The sequence below is a fragment of the Xylocopa sonorina genome, chromosome 11, assembly GCF_050948175.1.
Source record: "Xylocopa sonorina isolate GNS202 chromosome 11, iyXylSono1_principal, whole genome shotgun sequence".
NCBI classification, from domain to species: Eukaryota; Metazoa; Arthropoda; class Insecta; order Hymenoptera; family Apidae; genus Xylocopa; species Xylocopa sonorina.
In genome coordinates, this window is record NC_135203.1 from 10124403 (window position 1) to 10136700 (window position 12298).

Consider the following 12298-nt stretch of genomic DNA (forward strand, 5'->3'; position numbering starts at 1 on the left):
ATTGTTTTACGCGACTCATTCGCTCGTACTCCCCTCATTGAGATGCATCCGGTGCCACCCTCACCACTTCCTGGATGTTGCGTGGGATTTTTATTTTCAACAAGCTTTTGCGGTCCTCCCGTGAGAATCTGTTCTTCTACCGAGCATCTCCCGAATTTTTATTAAGTTTCTTATTTTAATTTCTCTCGGACAAACATTGTTTACCAAATTAAACGTACATGTGTTTCTTACACGAGATACAGTGGACCATTTAAGAGAGAGATATCCTCAAGACGAATAGAACTGGTTTCTTCATGGTAAATAGATAAATTATAGCAAGTATAACTTGTGAAAACAAATGAGGTGTCGTTCTATGATCTTTACTCTGTTCAAATGTTCAGCACTTTCCCGCGAATGTACAGTGGCGCCGTTTGGTCAGCCATACTTTTACCAGACGGATATGTATGAACACTATTTAACCTTACTCGGTAAACGGGCTCCCTGATTGGTCGTGACGATCGCCTATCTACGATCCGCTCGACATGAGTTACTTTATACGCGACAGAAAACTATTTTCCCATTGCCTTCTATAGAAGATACAAATGATCCAGGCCACGAGAGCAGCAACGAGGTAAATTGACAATTATCATTGAAAAGTGTCGATTTGCCTCGTTGATCTCGTGTCTATCCTGCTTGGTCGCAATAAACATTTGCTACTTAAGCATTGCCAATTGTCATGTACATAAAATTTAACGAGTAAACACCGGTTCACATTTACATTTGCATAACGTTATCGAATCAAAGTCCACGATATTTTATCCGATATATTTTAAAGTACATACCAACGAGAACATCAACGCGGGATTATATTTTTAAATTTCGCGCATTATAGCGTTCCAGTTCTCACCATGGTGTCTAGAAGAACAGAAGCTTACACCAGTTGAAATAAAATAACGACGATAATCTGAACGGTATGCAAATAAATTCACCGTGTGTAACGTATTGCCATGCAAACATGGAAATCCGCCGAATAAACGTACATACGAGTGTCCGTGATAAGATTACAGCCGTTGTTTTGAAAGCTGGACTTGTTTATTTTTCGCCTCTTTGTCAACGCACAATGTGTTTCATTTTTTCCTCTAACAATCAATTATACATTGCTCGCACGCGTATATGTCATAAATATATTAACAGTATTTATATACTTGTATATTGTACAAACCCAAGAAGGCGAGAATTACTATATATTACTATATTCTATGTTCACATATCGGAATAATTCTTATAAAACTGAAACATACCATTCATGATCTCTAACTCTCAAGTATCCTCTCATACTTTTAATGAAAACTACAGTTATTCGCGCGTTGAATGTAACCGCGTATTTTTGTGAGAACGAATATGGTGAAGGGCGCCATAGCAGCGTTCCCGAAACATTTCACATGGTCCCCTCCTTTCCAACCCCTTAACGCAGAAAAGTAACATTGGATAGTATTTACCATAGAACTTGGCATACTGGGGCGCGTCCAATGGTTATAATCAGCATTCTGCTCATTTGTGTTGCCGTGGAAGAGGCCAATAACTGTACAACTTTCTCGTACGTGTTTTCAAAGGCTGGATGTACGGCGCTCAGGTCGAAGGGAGTATACTCTGCAAATGGCGGTTATGTCGTTTCTTCTCTGACGCTGGGAGGGGGAACCGGGGTAACGCCGAATGAGCCGATGATAGCCGAGAACCGCCGACGCGCTTAGAGGCTTGGTCACTTGCAGTGAGAGGCGCGCACTTCAGTCGCTAGAGAGCGCTTTACATGTGTGGAACGCGTCTTCGCGCAACTCCGTGCTTTACAGAGCACGCACGCACCTCATCAGCGTCAACATAACTGCGCAATCGTGTACGACCTTCCGCCGAACTTGGAGCCACGCGCGTGTCTTGACAGCCGTATATTTGGCGGGAAGCGCGGTACTGTTTTCGTTTCGATTTTATGCGGTATCGGAGTCGAATCGGTGGCTCCCCACCGTGTCAGCCGACAGCATATTGGTGCTTTCGGGCCGTGTGCAATAACGTTTTCTGCGAAATATTCTTGTGTCGAACGCAGGGAACTTCGAGTGATATATTTGTGTGCTCCGCGTTGCATAAACGGTGATAATCGCATACCCGGAGGACTGCCACAGGATCAGTTTTCAATTTCGACAACAACGTCGTAATCTTCGCGGGTACACGTCGAAACACGCTTGCCGTCTCTTGGAGGCTCACGCGCAAGTGAGTGCAACGTTGCCGGTTCGTTCTTCCCGCGGGCTATATCGATGAATTTGTAAGAAGGGGACCAAAGAATACTTGAAATCAACCACCGGATCGTTCGTTAACATCGATTTCCATCGTTCCGATCGCGAAATTCTCTACCGCAGTTGGAGAAAATATGAGATAGTTGTTGCTGTTTTCCTATCTCGTATCTCGCTCTCTCACCGTGGCACGCAATAGTGTGTTTACCGTGTTGCCAAAGATTTTGGTTAATCGTATACGTTTTGGCCCTCGATGATATACTTTGTCTTAAAATCTAACCTCGAATTCGCGAATGTGCACCGTGAAGAATCAACGTCGCGTAGTGTTTGGTACATCTGCGAGGAAGGCAACGATCAGCGTAGTCGCGAGGCGACGCTGAGCACGGCCATTATTCGAAATTCGGTAGGTCGCGCCACGACAACGTTGCCACGTCTTTGCAAGCCGCGAGTATTTCAACGTTCTGTGGACGATTCCTGGAAGAAGACTCATCTTCGTAAACGGGACGCATGTAACGCGTTGAAGTCAGTGCGAAAAAGGTCGTTTTCTAACCTCGCGCTGTGCGCGTGTTGAAGATCGATCGAGTGCGTGTAGGCTTAGTGTTGCCGGGGAACGTTCTTCGAAAACAGAGACGGTGAGAAAAGGAAAGAGGGAGCTGGACAGTGCGAGTAAACTAGAGAGGGAGAGAAAGAGAGAGAGAAAAAGTTGTGACTGCGTGAAGAGAAACGGAAGCTGTTTGTTCGTGAAAACGCTTGGTTATTGGTAACTGCGACGGAGGACGGCGACGTTGCCGGCGTGAAAGACTAACGAAATATGAGCGCTCGAGTGTTGAATCCGGTGATGATGACGGAAATGAGTAGGAATTTGGGTGGAGGACGAACGGTGCCGAGCAGAGCAGCCCTTGCTCGTGTTCGAAGGGACTTGTTCGGACCTGTCGATCACGCCGCGGCTCGTGCATTGGCGGAACGCGAGCTTCGCGCTCAATCCATACTCGATGCTGAAAGATGGGGATTCGACTTTCACTTGGAGATACCGAGAGCTAATTCGAGGTTCGAGTGGGAGCTGGTTACACCGCAGGACGTAGTTCCCGAGCCCTATGCCCTTAGAGGTATGCCCTACTTAAGGAAACACGCGCCTAGTACGCCTCGAAAAATACGGGATTCTTCGCCTACCACGAGATTGCTACGTAAGAATTCTTCACCTCCGTCCACCCCAATTCTCCCTAAATCGGAGAGGACGCCACCACAGGAGCCAAGGGTACCGCAGATCGGCGAAATCACCACCAACGATCTGTTCGAGTACGACTCGGACAAGAAACTATACATCGTAGAACCCACCACCCCTATTTTACCAGCCTCCGCAACGAGGAAACAATCCTCCATAACCGGTAAGTTATTACGCATCTTCTTTCCATCTTGAAATTACTACTGTATATTTTCGAGTAGACGGATAACAAACGTGTAGTTGGTGGAAGAAATATAGTAAGGTCGTAAATTAATGCGTTAACTAGTGACACCGATAGATGCACTGACGTATTCGGGACTCTATGCGACATTACGAGTGGGAAAATCTTAAAGGCATACAAACATATATATATATATATATATATATATGTATGTGTGTACTTCATTCAGACGGTCCTTACTGAAGTTTCAGGGCCTTATCTTCTCAAGTTTCTGTCGATTTGCTTGTCGATATGCTCGAACATGTAAACTTGATGCCTGATCGACTTCCCGACTTGACTATATTTCTTTCACCGGCTACAAGCACGTGCGCTTCCTGCGATACTATTCAAAATGGAATGGTAGTTGCCATGTCTAGATGCACAAAAAATATTTCGTATATTTTAAAGAACACCTTTACCGATTATGGACTAACTGTTACCTAGTGCATGAACCGTTTGTTTTCAACTTGAACAGTTAACTTCTGTATAGATAAGTTTTAATTATTTGCATACATATTCTGATGAGCTGGGGCAAATTAAATGCTATATCGGGAAGCGTGTTGCTAACTTTCTTCTTTTTTCCTATTTCTCTTTGTCTTTTTCTCTACTCTAACTATATGCCGATCGTAACAACAGCCTACGTTTCACCTTATAAGTTGCATGCTCAACGTGAGAAAAAGTAAAAAATAGCATTTGCAGAGTTATCGTTGCACCCGTTAAAAACATAACTCATCAATATATTTTAAAATTAATAGGCTTGATGCTTCGTGCAAAAAATTACATAATTTCGGGAAGTTCGAAATTTCCTGAATTATTCCGTTTGATCGTAGCGCATTATCGGAGTTAATTGGCTGGCATTATTTATACGGGAAGCAGTATACCCTAGGTCAATCTAATTCGCTGACTAGCAAGGTCGTCGCAATTTACGTAATTACGTAAGCACCTGATAAAAGGAATGAATTGCACCCGGTGACAAGTTGGTCGGACATACGCTATTCTCCTATCGAGAAATTATCTCTATTAATTTCATTCGACCGTTGCTCGAAACGCCATATCGAACGTAAAGGTTTGACGAACACTTGTTCGAACAATAAAAATATTCCTTACGAGATAAAACTATCGTACTGTCATAGTTAGCGATATAGTCGACCAAATAAAATTCGCCACAAAAATATTTTGTTCTCTTTGAGATGCGACGCTAGATAATTCACCGCATGCTAGAGTAAACAAGAGTAACGCAACGATAAATATTATTCGTGATTCTTGTATTGATCATTCAAACATCTGAGCGAACGATGCCATCTGTTTGAACGAGATTGTGTGTTTTTTTGTCGATGAGGAGAAAGAAAAAAAAAAAGGAAGACCGCTGTCGTCGTCTTCTCGGACGTGTCTCTGTTGGCCGATGATTTTCCGCGTTTGAGGTTCGCATGTTGCACACGGCCATCTTGTTTGGGCCCGTACCTCACGAGGTCTAGTTCCCCTTTTTTCGCCTATTTATTATTCGGGTGTGCACACCACCCACGCGACGCGACTATTTCTGGACGTGACTCGTCACATGTCTCGCACGCATGCATGCATCTACACGCGTGTAAACACATTTTGCGCCGAAGTACCACGCGCACTGTTGTTTATACATCGCGTTCCGCCGCGAGCCATGGAATTACCCGTTCGATAATGTAGCTGCGAAAAAAAACCGATTTCGAGATGCGATTCATTCCCATAAAATCGCGACATAGCGTAGCGATTTTTCCAAAGTCCAAAGTACAATTCATATCTGTAGCGGTATCGTAAGTAATTTTACGCCTAATCGGATTTACCCGAAGTATTTTATTCTATAATCTATTTGGACGTAGAGTCGCGTGCTGCGGGTGACGGTAACGGTTGCTATTACATAGTTAACGATAGCATCGTACCGTACTATAGACGTTCGCCAGTCGATTAACCGGATCGATACACCGGACGCGTTTTGATCTCTCGATAGAATCCGTTCTGCGACGAGCACGCCTCTCCCTGTTACCACCTTTCGAGTGCTACGGGAGAGAAGGAGTGCACGCACGCGTTCGTAACGTATATACGCGAGTTCGTTTGTTCTGCTATCGTGAGTACGATGGGGGCGCAGGAATGATTTTTCCTAACGTACGTTATTAATGAGCCGCACGCGGTCAGCTGTGCCGTCCATATGGGGTTGCTAGGCTCCTGCACCCCCGTCTCCATTCTCTTCCGCGCGCGCCCCTCGGTCATCAGCTTTTGTTCGTGCGCGCGACCTTCCTGCGAACGTGCGCCTCCTGCGCGTCGCGCGCATGGGGGTATCAGCTGTGCTCACAATCGCGCATTACTCACGAGCAACCCTCTGGATGGGGTGTATACCTACTACGCGGGGTGGATCGATCGGTATTTTAAATCAGGATTACTCGACACGATACTTTTAACCCGCATGCGAACAGCTATTTAAATTGCGAGCACGGACAGAGTTTCGCTTAGAATTCGCGATGATTTTTACGATCGAGGTAACACGATTAATATATTTGCCTTTTCATAATATCGCTTTCAATGCGTTGCGCGGCGCGTTACCCTGACAGTTATTCATTTTTGCGTCTCTGATTCACGATCCGACAAGGGAGAATGTTAGAAGAGGGGTAGTCAGACGACGTCACAGCTGTCTCCGAAATCACCATAATTCGTGTCGCGTGGCAATGCGTCGAGCTTAGGCAGCGAGGGTTAGCCAGAGAAATCGAACAGATGCGACGAGTTTTCCCGTGGAAATTCGCCAAATGTTACTCTCGAATAGGGGGAAACTGGAATTGGAGTCAAGGGTTTTTGCGGTTCGTAGGGGGCTGAACGCGACGCGACGTGAGTCACGATTACGAGTATCAATCTAGCGCGTACTTCGTTTTTCTGCAAGCTTCCTTTATCGTGACTCACGGGATCGGTCGCAAACAAAACGTATATGGGAGAAGCCAAATTGCGCGCGTCTTATTTCGAATCTCTTTACTCACGTTTTACATGCTGCTGTTGTGTTATTCTGGTACGCTTTCACAATCTAACGAACGTTACACAGATTTACAATGTATCTTATCTGTAACCGATACAATTAACCGGTACAGTGAGTCGATACAGTATTCGTAAGGTTATCGTAAATGTGATTTCGTATACGTACGTCGCTGTAGCTAAATCGTGTACGAGGTCAAGTTTTATATTGCATGCGATTAAAAGTATGTTAAGGTAATTTAAATGTTCCATGCTTTCCGACTAATTCCTTTCTTCCCAGAGCGCATGCATTATTCACTCCCACAGTGGGATACGTTTATTACCATTGTTTGATCATTAATCGAGATATCATTGAAATCTTGTGTTAGACAGAAAAGGAAAAAGAATTCTAAAAATAACTGCTGTAAGTATCTTGTGTACGTATGTATATACGTTTGGTTGTTCTGTGTTTCCAGATTATATGAAGAGTCGTAAACGTAGCCTAAACGGTAGCGCGAAGAGCATGATAGAGCCACCGGAGAAGATCGCCCGCAACGCGGGTCAGATACGCAGCTAAGAGCCTTCCAGCTTCCTCCTTCAGCCTCGCTGTCTTCTTTCACCTCTTAGGAGCGCGAGTGGGACCGGAAACACGAAGCATCACTGCCAGGAGGAACGAGAAAGGCAGAAGCTCTGGCAGAAGGCGCGAGGTCCGTTGGCTGTGCCATTCACGTAGATTTATCCGCCATGAATATTATAGGCGAAAAACGGTGGGGAAATGTAAGAAACGAGTGTAGTTCTGTCGTCTGTTCATTTTTTCATCGCGTATATTTTCGTAGCCACGCCACGGAAATTACGAAGTGGCAACAACGACAGCAATTAGACGGATAAACAGAGGAAGAACGATATTCCATGGTTGTTGATATCTTCTTCTTTCTTTTTTCTTTTTTTTTCTTCTTTTTTTATATGTCATTCGTGTCGTTATCTTCTTTTGGATTAAGCTAGACAAAGTAACGATTAGGATATCAATATAGCGAGAGAGGGATAGAGAGAAAGAGAGGGAGAGAGAGAAAAGAAGAATGAATGCGTGCGAGTTTTTCACGAAATCAATTAATGTAATATATTGTACGTTTGATTCTACAGTGAGTCGAGGGTATACACTTCGATACGAAAGTGTAAGAAGACAAAAAATATACAAATATTTTTTAGGATAGACATAGACTTTAAGTAAGATTAGGTGTTAAGAGTGAAAGTTCATTGCGTTTCTATCGAAATTCACACGGAAGATGGAAATTGAGCCTGGTCCATGAATGTTTGAGTACGACAGAGTAAATCAAAATACTGAACTCCGTGAGTTTTCATCGATCTTCACGCTTGATGGAAATTCCCGGACAATTTGACGAATCATCGAAAACAGACCTGATTTAACTGGACGAATTTCGCGACAATTTCAACCTTACGCTCGAAATCGCCGCGAAATTATACGACGTCGATTTTTTTTACTACATTAACGTACATAAGTACAAAGGACAAAATTTGCAGCAAAAATTTTACATGTTTGAGCATACGACAGGAACGCAATCATATTTTTTTTTTGTAGCCGCAAAGAGACCAGTCTCGAGGACATTAATGAGGAGGAAGATAAGATTTAGATGTAGATCGTTACCCATGTTTAAGCATTGATCTCCTGTACGATTTTAAGAAAGTACAGCCGATGCCAAATCACCTCCGCAACTTTTCTCTTACCGTTTATCTTTAAAGAAAGAATCATTGTTGCTTTTAGGCTCTCCCTTCCCCTCTTTTCTCTTCCTCTTTCATCTCATCATCCTTAATTACGTTAGGTGTCAGTACGGTCAGGAATTCGAAGCTTCGTGAAGATTGCAATATTGGGAATGTTTTTGTTGAAAACGACAAAGGAAACAGGATCAGTTGCACTTACCATTAATTGTATAACAATCGGTGGAAGCGATTTCGACCAGCGATCTTCGTTTAGCTTTCCAATGAATTTCGTACTTTCCTACTTTCATTCATCTCCTTGTACAAATCATCACGAAGAGCCCCCTCGTTTTTAATGTTTTACAATCAGACTTTAGATATTGGTGGTATGGCGTGGACAAAGCCGTTGAAAGTTCTCCGTAGCCTTCGCAGAAGTCGATTATCCTGTCGCCGTGCGGTTGTTGCTTGGTTCGAAATTTTTGGCATACGCATTTAATAGGACGCGTACAAGTCTAATCGGAATTGTTCAACGAGTACAAATAATAGGAGATCCGGAGATCTTTAAACGGTTCTTGAAATTATACAAGGATGCATCCTCACATTCGAATAGTTTTATATACGTACATTACTCTTTACAGATTTTGGAACGAACCAAAACTCTCCTTCGTTAGTTTCTTCATCGCGGATGAATCTTACGCAAAACATAATATTAATGTAAATGTAATTGTATATCTTAAATGGTACATTGATTTTTTAATGGTAGCTGTTTATTACAAGTCTTCTGTCTATGATAATTTTGTTAAAGCCATCCTATGAAGTATACACCCCAACTTCCTCTTTCTGCCCCCCGCCCCTGCCCCTCTTCAAATCGCAACCTCCCGCCCTCGTTTTCTATCCGTTCACTGTTTTCCCCCTTTGAGATTATAATTCAAAAATACGACTGGTGGTTACAAGCTATTTTTTTCGTAGTTCACTCGCGAAGTGCGCTATGAGTGGTAGAACCGATTCGTTGTGGAATTCTGGATGGTCGTTTTTCATACCGGTTACTCTGTATTCGACGTTTCAATGGTGCTTTCATGGCTGCGACACTGACGCCGCACTATGAGAGAGCCTCGCGATAAGAAATCAAATTGATGCATTAAATATATAGTTTTGTACGGAGAGCGTTGGAAATTTTTTTTTCTCTTGTCTGGACAAATCCTGCTACTAATTCGACGACTACTCATACGGATAAGCAATGTGAAATCGTGACGTATCACGAGGCAGAAAAACATTGGTCAACGATGGCAGACTGTGCGCGAAATTTATAGTGTTTTTTTTTCTTTTACCAACACGAAAAACAAAAGGAAGTGAGAGATACGCGTCGAACGACTATGGAATCTCGTTGGATCTGAAAGGGTCGTGATACGGAGAAAGGAAAAAAAAGAGTAGTCTGCCGTCGGGAAAGAAACGAAAAAAAATAGTAAAAGAGAATAATCTTACGTCTATGTAACCCTGTGATGTATTAGTATGATCTCAGTAAACATAACTTAGCGTGTACTTCTTGTTTGTAATAAGTATAGATGTATATGTGCGGCTCCAAACGTGACGTAAAGCCCCAGTAAAGAGTATGAAAGATTGCATATGTTTGAGCACGTGTGCACAATGTTTGTTTGCGCGGGTGAATGTTAAAACAAAAAATGGATGAGCAGAAATACCCAGTGCCTCATTTCCAGTTGGTATTCGCGATAAGAATTCTATGTGTGTAACGACAATATATTATTATATAAACCGTAATCGTAAGAGAGTCTAAAAAACTAACCTAAATAAGTGAATGCCTATGTTTATTAAAAAAAAAGGATTTATCTAAAAAAAAAAAAAAAAAAAAAAAGACAGCAACGTGGTACCTTTTTTTAATTTTTTTACAATCCTGGTATTCAGACCTAAGTTCTCCTCTTCGTATACAATATTCATTGTAGGTGTGCAATCACTGGGTAACAGAGAAACGATTAGAAAATTTAATTTGATAATTGTACAATCTGTGATATGTAATCCACTGTAATATTCCCGTCTACGCGAATCAAACATCCTTTCATACTCTTGACAATAACTCACCTGCCATCTTTGTATCCCTTCTCAAATGTACCATCTCCTTGTTACAGAAGAATGCATCACGTCCTAGAACCCTCTGAATCCCGTTGCAATCTTCCCACGTTGAGTCAGAATCGTAGAGAATTTGTGCGTTGTGAAAAATCGAGACAGGTTCAGGTGCAACGGAAGCTGTATGCAACAGAATATTCGAAGCTACAACTAAGAAACAGGTGCCTCTGGATCCGTTTCTGTATTTACTCAGCTTCGGTAAGTCAGACTTTGATTTTATTTTCGTTTCACTCTGAAACGAACAATCGTATCTCTGTCAATCTTTACTGAAAAATAGTTGATTCGCATCGAATTTTAAGAAACAAAATTAATTGGCTATTAGCTATAATTACATAGGTTTCTCTCACTTTTTTCTTACCTTGACCGGGAAAAGGTTTAAATCAACTGTATGTATTTATGAATATGAGATGCAAACGATGTTTGCTACGCGCAGTGAAATTTGCAAGCGCATTAACGACGAATTGAGGATGTTGATATAAAGTCTGCGCACCTTGAATACGAAATACACATGCGCGTCAGAATTGCATTATCTAATTGAACGTTTAATTCGCGTGCAAATCGACGGATCTTAGCTCCGTAATTACGTTCGCAATTATTCGGTGTCAAATCGAAACACTGCATCGAGCTTTGTCGGTGCGAACGTGTTTAATTTCAATTTGAGATATCGGATCGTCACGCGAATGTAAAATCGAGGTCAAGAGATTATGGAAGAATTTCTTCGGTGAATCAAACTTTTTCCCCCTAGACAGATAGAAAGAATAGCTTCTATTCAAAATTTATCGCTGCGCGGTCAGTAGGCTTTTGGAAGAGCATTTTTCAAGCCATGGTACACGTGTTCTGCAATCTGTGCTCTTTTGAATGTTTATCGGTATACAGACTCGGCCTCGTAGCTCGAAGAGGTACATAGTACACCTTCTGTTTTCAATCGCACAATATCTTTTTGTGTGAAAATTCTTGGAAAGCTAGTGGAAAATTCTGTTTCATTTTTACCTTATCTGAGCTGTTTCTTTAACATTTAACATTTAAATTGTATTAAATGGTAGAGGTTCGTCTGTCAGACTGCTTTTTCCGTAACCCGTGTCCTCGTTGTGCCTCCACGTATAAACACGTACGTTCACTATAGTTATGCTTCTATGCAATCTCTGTTGCTAGGCGCACCTCGGCCCACCAACAGTATTTTTAGACGATACGCTCACATTTCGACGTTCATTCTTGAATGAGAGTGCCCTGTTCGTAGACTCGTCCAGTACCATCGGAAGAATTTTTCGGATTCCAATATCGATTTTTTTTCGTAGAAAAGTATCACGTAAACGGTTTTGCAAACAATATTTCGTCGAGTACGGCTGCAAAATATGTTTGTGCTTGTATAGTTTTACCATACGTCGCTCGGTTTTAGTGTTGTTGCAATGTTGTACACGTCATCATTCGGTGTGAGAATTATAAAAAAGAAGGCAGAATGTTGGAAAAGTGTGTTTTGGAAAATATTTTATTGTTTATTCGTAGTTAGAACTGTACTCGATCGCATCGAGAACGTTGTTTAATTTTTGTTCAATTACGCGTTACGTTTAACAAGATCTCACACAGGGATGAAAGCCGGAAATGACCTCGATTTTGTTATCGACTCGCTACCGTGAGAATTTATGTATGCAATGACAGACACGCTCCTGCGAATGTTGATAACTTTTGCTTTATCGTACGCTCACGGTTAAAAGACAGCTAATATTTTATTACTTTGCGTTTTTCTAACGCAAGATGTATCTCCTCTAAGTATTTTACAAA

General features: G+C 42.1%; 1 protein-coding gene across 1 annotated transcript; it reads left to right on the plus strand.

Moving 5' to 3' along the window:
• The first annotated feature begins 1690 nt into the window (after nucleotides 1-1690).
• Dap (cyclin-dependent kinase inhibitor dacapo) lies at nucleotides 1691-9159 on the plus strand. The gene is made up of 2 exons (XM_076904103.1): nucleotides 1691-3643; nucleotides 7144-9159. Exons 1-2 carry the CDS (start codon nucleotides 3070-3072, stop codon nucleotides 7242-7244), a joined length of 675 nt encoding a protein of 224 aa, XP_076760218.1. The 5' UTR covers nucleotides 1691-3069; the 3' UTR covers nucleotides 7245-9159.
• The last annotated feature ends 3139 nt before the right edge of the window (nucleotides 9160-12298 follow it).